This window comes from Elephantulus edwardii, unplaced genomic scaffold (assembly GCF_000299155.1).
Source record: "Elephantulus edwardii isolate Elephantulus edwardi_28Jun2011 unplaced genomic scaffold, EleEdw1.0 scaffold00059, whole genome shotgun sequence".
Lineage (NCBI taxonomy): Eukaryota > Metazoa > Chordata > Mammalia > Macroscelidea > Macroscelididae > Elephantulus > Elephantulus edwardii.
Window position 1 is genome coordinate 12,442,757 of NW_006399809.1, and position 10,336 is coordinate 12,453,092.

The 10,336-nt window shown below is 36.8% G+C and overlaps 1 protein-coding gene across 1 annotated transcript in view; it reads left to right on the top strand.

Annotated features, from left to right (window-relative positions):
* The window catches only part of LOC102876319 (probable C-mannosyltransferase DPY19L1-like), a 126,022-nt gene that overhangs the window by 71,697 nt on the left and 43,989 nt on the right, over nucleotides 1-10,336 (top strand). Inside the window, exon 11 of the mRNA XM_006887630.1 lies at nucleotides 5,650-5,727. Within this exon, the coding sequence (XP_006887692.1) occupies nucleotides 5,650-5,727 (78 nt within the window). The remainder of the gene's footprint in view (nucleotides 1-5,649; nucleotides 5,728-10,336) is intronic.

Here is a 10,336-nt window from a genome sequence, read left to right on the forward strand (position 1 = left end):
TGAAGACCAAATGAGTTGTGGGATGATATCAGGGTATCATCCATGAAGAAAGTAAAAGGGGAGAAAGAAAAGACCAAAAGACATGTCAGAAGAGACTCTGAAAATTTCACATGAACATGGATAGGCCAATACAAAGGGGTGAAATGCTGAAGTAAAAGAAATGAACAGATGCTTTCAAGGGCAGCTTGAGAAGACAAAACAAAATATTACAATGAAATATGCAACGAGCTGGAATTAGAAAACAAAATGGGAAGAACTCCTGCTGCCTTTCTCAAGCTGAGGGAACTGAAGAACAAACTCAAACCTTGAGTTGCAGCAACAAAGGATGCTGTGGCCAAAGTCATGAATGAACCAGGAAGCATCAAAAGAAAAGGCATGAGGATAGGGTTGGTTAAGGAAATGGGAAAGATCTGCTGTGAATAACAATGTATGTGAACTTTGTGGTAAACTACTTTAAAATAAAAAGTTTATATATTTTTTTTTTAAATAAAGGAACGAATACACAGAGTCACTGTACCAAAAAAGAATTGGCTGGCATGAAAACATTTCAGGAAGTAGCATTAAGGTCATAAACTAATGGTAATAAAGGAAGAAAGTTCAAGTTTCATTGAAGACATTGGCAAAAAAAATAAGGTCCCAGGAATGAGTGATGAAATAGCATATGATCAAGAACTAGTTGCAATGAGGGAAGGACTTCAAGTTTCCTTGAAGTTAGTGGCAAAAATTAAGGCCTCAGGAATGGAGGGAAAATGAACTGACATGTTTTAACAAACAGATGCAGCCCTCACTTGCCAGGTTGTGCCAAGAGATATAGAGGACAACTACCAGACTAGCAGACTGGAATAGATCCCAAAATAGGTGATCCAACAGAATGTGGAAGTTAACAAACAACATAATTAATATACTATGCAAGTATCATTTCTCTGAAGCTTTTCCAAAAATGACTTGAACAGTATATCATCAACAGAAAACGGCCAGAAGTTCAAGCTGAATTACTTACTAGTAGAACACATTTGTTAAATTCAATTTTGTAAGAATGCTTCTGTTAATTAAGAAATTGTTAATGTACTTACCAGAAGATTAGGACTATCCTGATGTACCTACAAGAAGATTAGGACTATCCTGTTAAGTGTTTCTCTTAAGTAAACTCTAGATAACATGATAAAAAGTTGGCTGACTCATGTGTTATGTAACCTCCCTGCCAATTTGCAATTTTTCTTACGTTTCTTCATATTCTCTTGCCTCTTTTCAAGTAAGGCAGATAGCTTACAGAGAGAGAGAGAAATTGAAATTCATTTTCCCCCCATTTTACTGCTTTTCTATTGTGCTGGCTGTCTTCATATGACACAGTTAAAATTGCTTTTTAGTGTTCTCTGAAATGTCTTGTTTGGGAAGTGGAGTCAGAGCTGGATTTGGGTCCCATCTTTCCTCACTGCTTTGTGACTTGTATGAAGTACTGAATTTTTCATAGCTTCAGTTTTCTTACTTTTGAAATAGAGACATTGAAAGAACTGACTTTATTGGTAAGGAATATACAGTTAGGAATAGGTGTAGAAATGCCTGTTGTTGTTGATATGTGCCGTTGAGTCGCCTGCGACTCATAACGACCCTATGTACAACAGCCCTAAACTCCGCTCTGTCCTGTGCCAATCTCACTGTCTCCAACGCTCCCATCCCAATTATCCCAATCACTGAATCAATCCACCTCATAGAGGGCCTTCCTCACCTGCGCTGCCCCTCCACCCTCCCAAGCATGATGTCCCTCTCCAAGAACCCGGTCTCTCCTCACAACATGTCCAAAGTATCTTAGATGGAGCCTCAGAATCCTTGCCTCCAAGGAGCCACCCGGTTTAACCCTTTCCAGGACAAATCTGTTTTCCTAGCAGTCCATGGTATTCTCAATACTCTTCTCCAGCACCACAGCTCAAAGGCATCAATTCTCCTTCTATCCTCCTTGGTCATTGTCCAACTCTCTGATGCATAACAGGTGATTGCGAAGACCATGGCCTGTATTAGACGCACCTTAGTCTCCAAAGAGACACCATTGCTGTTCAACACTTGGGAGAGGCCCATGATGGGTAGCCAATTATGGTGTGTGACAAACTAGGTCACCAGAGCTCCCCTTATATTACTTTAGAAATAGTAACAAAAGAAGTCAATTACCTTAGTTGTTACCTTGAGATTACCAAGTACCAGTTATCAGTTTAAGTGTCTTCTTTTGTTGTTTTGTAATTTGTTGTTTTGTTGTTTTGTAATTGACTCCTTTTGTTACTGTTTCTAAAGTAATATAAGGGGAGCTCTGGTGACCTAGTTTGTCACACACCATAATTGGCTACCCATCATTGGCAGTTTTTGTTGGAGCTCCCAGATTGATTCTGGTTTGGAAGCAGGACTGCCATTCACTTCCTAAACTACATGCCTAAAGAAAGTCTGAAAAAAATGGAAAAATGATGATAGTTATAGAAAGGCTTCAGGCCTTTGTTCATTTTCTGTTTATATCTGTATCCATCTCTCATTTGTACTCAGTCTATGTGATGGACAAATTATTAAAGAAGTAAGACTGTGAAGAAACATGTGGCATCAGAATAGGAGGAGATTGAAGAAGCAGCAGAATGTTCCAAGATGGGTACTTTTGGGTGTGAGAGCCAATGAAAATGCATGCTTATGGAGGAATTTGGAATGAAGGAGCTCATGCTCTGGTTCTTAAATTCGATAGGGCCCTCGGACCTGCGGCCCTCTGGCCTGTTTATAATTGTTTTGGTCAAGCATTTTCTAGGTTGTATAGCCCTGGCCTGTCCGCTTGCAGGTAACTCGTGGTTGCTGTAATGCTGAACACTGTGACACTGATGTGTCATATGTGTTAATGGTTACCCGTGGTGGACAGTGTTTGGTGGAGCTCCCCAATTAAAACAAGCTTGGAAGCAGGAGTGGATCAATTTCCGAAATAGCTTGCTTCCAGAAACTCTATGAACCTGGAGAAAGGATGAAAGTTATACAAGTGTGCAGGTCTTTGGTTCATAGGGTCGCTATGAGTCGTCTACAACTCAACAGCACTTAACAACAACTGGTGGTCTAGTGGTGAGAAACTGTGCCTGCAATCCCTAAGGCACATATTTCTAATCCACCAGCTGCTCTTTAGGAGAAGGATGGTTAGTCTCCTTCTGGGAGATAAACTGCCTCTGAAAATCCATTGGAGGATTAGCTATGCTTTGGTTCTGACAGGGCAGCACACAAGAATAACATAAAAATAATAGAGACTCCATTTGTTGTTCTCATTTAATGATATTTTATAGTTTCTAGTTTAAAACATGTCTTAAGATTATGAACATTCTTCCCGCTTGGTTTGTTGTACACTACTTAGCCCTTTGAGTGCAAAGGAAGAGCTCCTCTTGTTCCATACAGTGAGGATGGCTAATTTAGGAGGAGGATGGATGTGAGATTGTCATGATTTAGAAGGCAGTGCATTTTTTGTTTAGTTTTGTGGCGTTAGAGAGAGGAGGTGTTATGCATCTTTGTTGTTCTTACATTGAATGATAACATAAGAACATATCTCTAAAATTACTCCTTTATTTCCATTGCTTTATGCATTGCATTGTTATTTCATATGGTTAACCTGGATCAAAGAAAATCTTGTTCTTTCTTTTTTCTTAGTAATGGGAAAATTTGTTATAGATTAATTAGAGGCAAAGCTTGATTAATGGCACTTAGGTTGTATATTTAAGTATTTAGTGTTTTTGTAGTTTATTATATGATGTTGTGTGAGAGACATGAAATTTAACTGCTTTGTCCCTGAGAAGAATAGAAAAGCAATGTTTGGCATAATCCCTGTATACTTTACTGAGAGCCATTTCTAGGATTTCATCAATTAATTTGTGTAATTATACTACTATTAGAATTCTTGCTACGTGCATATACAGTTCTCTTCAAAGCAGATTTAAAAATACCATTGTAGTGAAAGTGCTTCTCATATTAAGTTTGATTATAATAAACACATGATGATTAATAAATAATAGAATGTGCTCATGAAGAATGACTAACAAGCAGAAATGAATATATTTTCATTCACACAAGCATTACGGAATTGTTTCTGAGTGAATGTACTATTTTAATTGTTATCTGTTGTGATTAAGTTTTTAATTTTTTTATGTAGTGTAGCACTTTATTATTGACAGTGAACCTGAAATTAAAGTGACTAGTGTTTTGTGTAATTCACAAAAATAGATAGTTCACACAGTTAATTTAGAGAAGGATGTATAGAAAAGAAAAATCAAGTAGCATATCAACAGAGAACTGTCTGAAGTGCAGGCTGGGTTTAGAAGAGGCCGTGGTTCTAGGGATATTATAGCTAAGGTCAGATGGATCTTGGCTGAAAGCAGAGTATCAATGGAATGTCTGTGTTTCATTGACTATGCAAAGGCATTTGATTGTGTGAATCAAACCCAACTCTGGCTGAGTCTGAGAAGAATGGGACTCCCAGAACACTTGATTTTGCTTATGCAAAACAAATACTTGGACAAGGAAGCAGTCATCAGAACAGAGCAAGGAGACACTGTATGGTTCAAAATTGGGAAGTGTGCATGCCAGGGATGTGTGCTATCTCCATACCTTTTAAATCTGTATGTGGAACAGATTATCTAGGAGGCTGGGCTCTGTGAGGAGAAATGTGGCATCAGGATTGGGGGTAGACTCATCAACAATCTGCGTTACGCAGATGACACAACCTTGCTTGCTGAAACAGAGGAGAACCTGAAGCGCTTGCTCCAGAAGGTCAAGGACTTCAATATGGATTGAAGCTCAACATCAAGAAAACTAAGATTCTCAGCACTAGGCCAGTTGGCAGCATCATGAAGAGATTGAGATTGTTAACAGCTTTAGTTTGCTTGGCTCCACAGTCAACACTCTTGGTACCAGCAGCCAGGAAATTAAAAAATTTATTGTGTTGGGAATGTCTGCTGTCAGAGACCTCCCCAAAAGTACTGAAGAGTAATGATGTCAGTTTAGAGACTAACATACTCCTGATATAGGTCATGGTCTTTGCGGTCACTTGCTATGCATCAGAGATCTGGAAAATGACTAAGAATGATAGAAGGAGAATTGATGCCTTTGAGATGTGGTGTTGGAGAAGAGTATTGAATGTATAATGGACTAGTAGGAGAATAAACAAGTACATATTAGAAAGGGTGAGACCATGCTGCTGCTTGGAGGCAAAGATTCTGAAGCTTTGTCTGACATACTTTGGCCATGTTGCAAGGTGGGACCAGTCCTTGGAGAGAGACATCATGTTTGGAAGGGTGGAGGGACAGCATAAGAGTGGAAGACCCTTGATGAGGTGGATTGATTCAGTGAACTAGAATAACGTGGGTCGGTGTGTCAGAGACGGTAAGATTGGCACAGGATAGAGCAAGTTTTAGGGCTGTGTTGTACATAGGGTTGCTATGAGTTGCATACAATTCGACGGCACATAACAACAACAGCAACAATTTTTTATATTTAATGTTTATTGTATGTAAAAATAAATTGATATATAAAACGAAAACTTTGTTTTCTATATAAATAAATCAATTTGAAACAATGAAAATAATGTTCTTAATTGTTAGAGGTATTTGTATTTATGTGTAGTTTTTAACTTAATTTCTTTTTAAATCACAGATTGCATCATTGTTTGCGGTATATGTTGTGGGGTACATTGATATATGCAAATTACGGAAGATCATTTATATACACATGGTAATTTTTTTCTCTTGTTTTACATTTGATTATGTAAGTAAGACTCATAGCACCTAGTACTTAGCAAGATGTCAATAATATGGGCTGCTTTCTTGACTGTCTTTATGATAAAATAAACTTAAAATTAATATTTTGTTGAAACTACATGATTCTGTGATTAAAACAAACATCATTAAAATATATCATCAACATAGAATACTGTTTTAAATAGGCTTTTCAGAAAATTGTAACCTTGTCGTATTATCTGATTTATTATTGTGAGTTGAAAACATATTATCACTAAAAGATAATTGATGAGAGAGAAAAGCAGAATGGCTTAGTGTCCAATATTGCTCTGATAAAGTAGAATGCTATGGCAAACTGGGGTACATCCATAAGTAGACCTATACCGATCTAGGGACTCATAGAGTTATCTTCCTGGGAGTGGCAAAGGGAAAATGATATTAAATAATAATAAACATGGAAGGTGAATAGATGATAGGATATGTTAGATAATGAGAAGAGCAATGGGGGGTAGGAAAAAAATTCAGGATAAGAGATCAGGGAATCCAGAGGCATCTGAGAGGAAGAAGCGGCTTCAGGAGTTGAGATATTCAAGTGTCAAATGCAAGTCTTACCCAGAAGTGCATGGGATGGAGATGGGGGTTGGGGTGGGGACATTGAAGCAAAGATTCAAGGAGACTAAGAAGTTGGCCAAATAGCTGTGTTGGAAGAGATTGCCTTATATTGATTGGCTCTAAGGTTTTTTGATATGTGTTAATGAATCTTTATCCTTTAAAACAGTTGCCTTCTCCTTGTCATTGATTCTTTTATAATTTCTGTATTTTCTGTACTTTTTTCTTTTAAATGCATTATTACTATTATTCTGTAATAATTTTTTAAAAATTTATTTTATTGGAGCTCTGGTGGTCTAATAGCAAGAAGCTGCTCTGCAAACCCAGAGGTGCACAGTACAAATCCACCAGATGCTCCGCTGGAGAGACAGTCTCCTCCTGTACCAGTCAGATCTGATTTGACAGTACATACACACAAAATAATAATAATTAAAAACAATTAAAAAAATTCTTTTATATTAGTTTGCATACAAAATTTGTATATTGTGGTTAATTTTTATACATTGTGTTTCACACCTTCCTTTATTCACATTGTATTTCATACAATCATTACCATGCATATGTTTTATAAGATTAATTAGCATGGGGTTTTTTTGTTGTTTTGTTTGTTTTTTTGACAGGCCCACTATGACTTTGTCTTTTCAGGTCCCCAGTGGATCTTTTCTAATTCCTTTACCCCCTCTCTTGCCCACCAGACTCTGCAACCTTGTAATTTTCTCCCCATCCTTCCCTCCCTCCATTCCCTTCTTCCTCCCCTCTTGCTCCTTTGGACTTTTGTACATATCTTACTAGTTAGCCTGCTCTTTTTGTAATAATGGTCTTAGGCAGTATTTGTCCTTATGAGACTGAATTAGTTCATTCAGAATAATGCTCTCTAGCCTCTCCCATGTTAGGATATTACAAAATTATTGCCCCTGAGTGCTCAGTAGTATTCTCATGTGAATATACCACACTTTCTCAATCCATTCATTTGTTGATGGACATTCGGGCTGTTTCCATTTACTTGCTGTTGTATTCTGTAATAATTTTTGCATATCAAAGGACATTTATAATATACGGGGAAATTACAAGCAGATTTTTAAAAGCACATTGATATTAAAAAAAAAAAGCACATTCATAGACCCAGTCTCCATTGTGAAGGAAGAGAGAACCTTTTCCTTTAGATCCTCTGAGCTCCCGTCACATCCCCCCTCACATCTCCAGGAAATAGCACTGTCATCCTGGTTCTTATCATAATTCACTCACTTTTCTACCTCTGCATTCTTAAGTAAGTATTGCCATTGTTTTCATGCTTTACAGAAACAGTATGTGTCTTCTTTTCACTCAGGTTTTGGGATTTGTATATTGATGGGGTCCAGGCGTTTCCCCTGCTGTATATCTCCATTGTGGAAATAAAACACGGTTTTTGCATTTCTAACTGAAGGACATTTAGGTTATTTCCTCTTGTTTTTATCTTTTATGAGTAATGCTTCACATTCTTACACTTATTTACTGAGGCACATATAAGGCTTCTTGTGGGTATTTATCTAGTAGAATTTCGGGATGAAAAATTATGTACATGTTCACCTTCATAATTTAGTACCAAATTGTTTTTCTGAAGTGATTGGTGTGCTTGATTGGTCCACTTCAGACAGCAGTGTAGAATAGTTTGTGTTATTCTGCATTCTGTTTCATTTTGTTAGTCTTATGAGTTTGATATGGTAGCTTGTGATTTTAATATGCATAACTCCTGTTCTCAATAAATCTGAGTATATTTTCATATGCCTATGGACACTTTTCTGTTTCCATTTTGTGGCTTGCATGTTCATAGATTTTACATAATTTTTCCTAGTATTATTTATTTTTATGAAATTGAGTTATACTGCTTCATATGTGACTGTGTTTCAGACTTGGCTATGTCAGTTATGTACTGTAAATATCTTAGTTTATAATTTACTTTTTATACTTCCTTGAGGCCTAGTGGTGAGAAATTGCACTGCAATCCCAAAGGCATGCCGTTTGAATCTACCAGTTGCTCTGCAGGAGAAGGTCTAGCAGTCTCCTCCCATGTTGTTTACTGCTACAGTGAAAACCCACTGAACAGCTACCATGGCAACAGCAACAATACTTTTGAATGAAAATACATTAATATCAATCAATATATTATTGTTGTTCATTGCTGTCAAGTCAGAGCTGACTCATTGCCCAGGAGGCTTTCAGAGGCTGAAAATTGCATGGGATAGATTGCCCATGTTTCATTGGATTTGAACTGATGCTATAATAATATACTTCATGATTTTCTTCTAAAATTTAAAAGATACTGTTTTTAATAACATCTTGTATTTTTTTACAAGGGAGTTTTAGAATCAATAGCTAAATTTCTAAGGATTATTTTGCTTGTATAATTACTATGCTTTGTAAATTAGGAGGTCTGTTATCATATTATGTATTACATTGCTAACCAAAAGGTCAGAGGTTCAAATCCACCTGTTACTCCAGTGCTGATCTTCTTGCATGAAGAGGTCCAGCCCTCAAAAACTTAACTAGAGTGTCGCCACTGGTCAGAACCAGCTCAGTGGCATGGGTTTGCTTTTTCTGTTTGTTTGGTGAATTTCTGTGTTCTGTTGTTTTTAGTTTATAAAGATACATTTGATTTTGCCTAGTCCATAGGGAGTTGCAGTGCTCACCCAGCGTTGTTGGCACCTCTCTGCCGGTTCTAACCTGTGGGAGAAACATGCACAGCTTCATCCTGTGTGTGTGATTCACAGCCTCCAGAGACCTGTGGAGCCTGATCTGTGAAGAGATTCCAGTCAGTGACAGTGCATTTTGGGTTAGGTCTAGTGTCCAGCAGTTTTACTAAACGTACTCTTACCATTTATCTAAAATTACTCCTTGTTTTTTGTTTTATTAGTAAATATTCTGTAGGGAGATTCTTTGAGAATGTATGTATGCTATTCCTCATTTTATTGTCTGTATGTAGACTGTCACCATCCAGACTCATGGTTTTTCTCTTATTCATTAACTTGGATGCATGAATTATTCCGGATCAGAGCAGCCACTTCCAGTTTACTTCTGCGTCCTTTTCACATGTTCTCATCATGCTTTGAGCACTTTTAAAAAGAAAATAATAAGTGCTAAGTTTCATCAAATGCTTTTTTGCACCTGTTTACATTATTTTATATTCTTTAGTCTGTTACTATGGCCACTTAATCAGTAACTTTTCAAAATTAAAGAAAAGATTGCATTTTGGAGTTTATAACATATTTAATGTTTTGTTGGGTTCACTTTGCTATTATTTTGTTAGGATTTTTTGCAGTCTGTTCATAAGTGGGATTGGGTAGTAATTATCCTCTCTTACCCTTGGCTTAATTTGGTTGGTATCAGATTTATTCTAGCCTCTTAGCAATTAATTAGAGTATGTGCCAGCTTTTTCTACTCTGTGGCAGGTCTTGTCTAAGACTGGAAGAACTATGCCCCAGAAGTTCAGTATAACTTGCCTGTAGACATATGTGAGTCTGTGCTTAGTTTTTTCTTATAGGAAGATTTTAAGTTCCTGATCCAATGTACTTAATGATAATAGGACAATTATTGAGGCTTATCTTTAAGTGCATTTGAAAAAAATTCTTTTGTTGGGAATGTTTCAGTTTAGTCTGTTTTATTATTACTATAAAGTTGTTCCTCGTATTCCTATTTTAAAAAATCCTACAAAAATGGATATTAAAGATGTAAATACTAAAACTATTTCAACAGTCTCCTTTATTCTGTATCTTCTAAGTTCTTAATATTTTAGGATTTTTTTCACATTTTCCTCTTCAGATTAAATTTTTTTTATTAAATTTTATTAGTTTTGATGAACATTTACAGATATTATGGGTTTTCATTCATTCATTGTTGCACTGTTTTCTCCACCCTCATCCCCAGTTCGTTCTTCTTCCCCCCCATGTCCGTTTTAATTGTCCAATTGCCACAGTGCTTGTCAAAGCCAGTTCTGATTAATCTCCTTTGTCAGTGTGTCC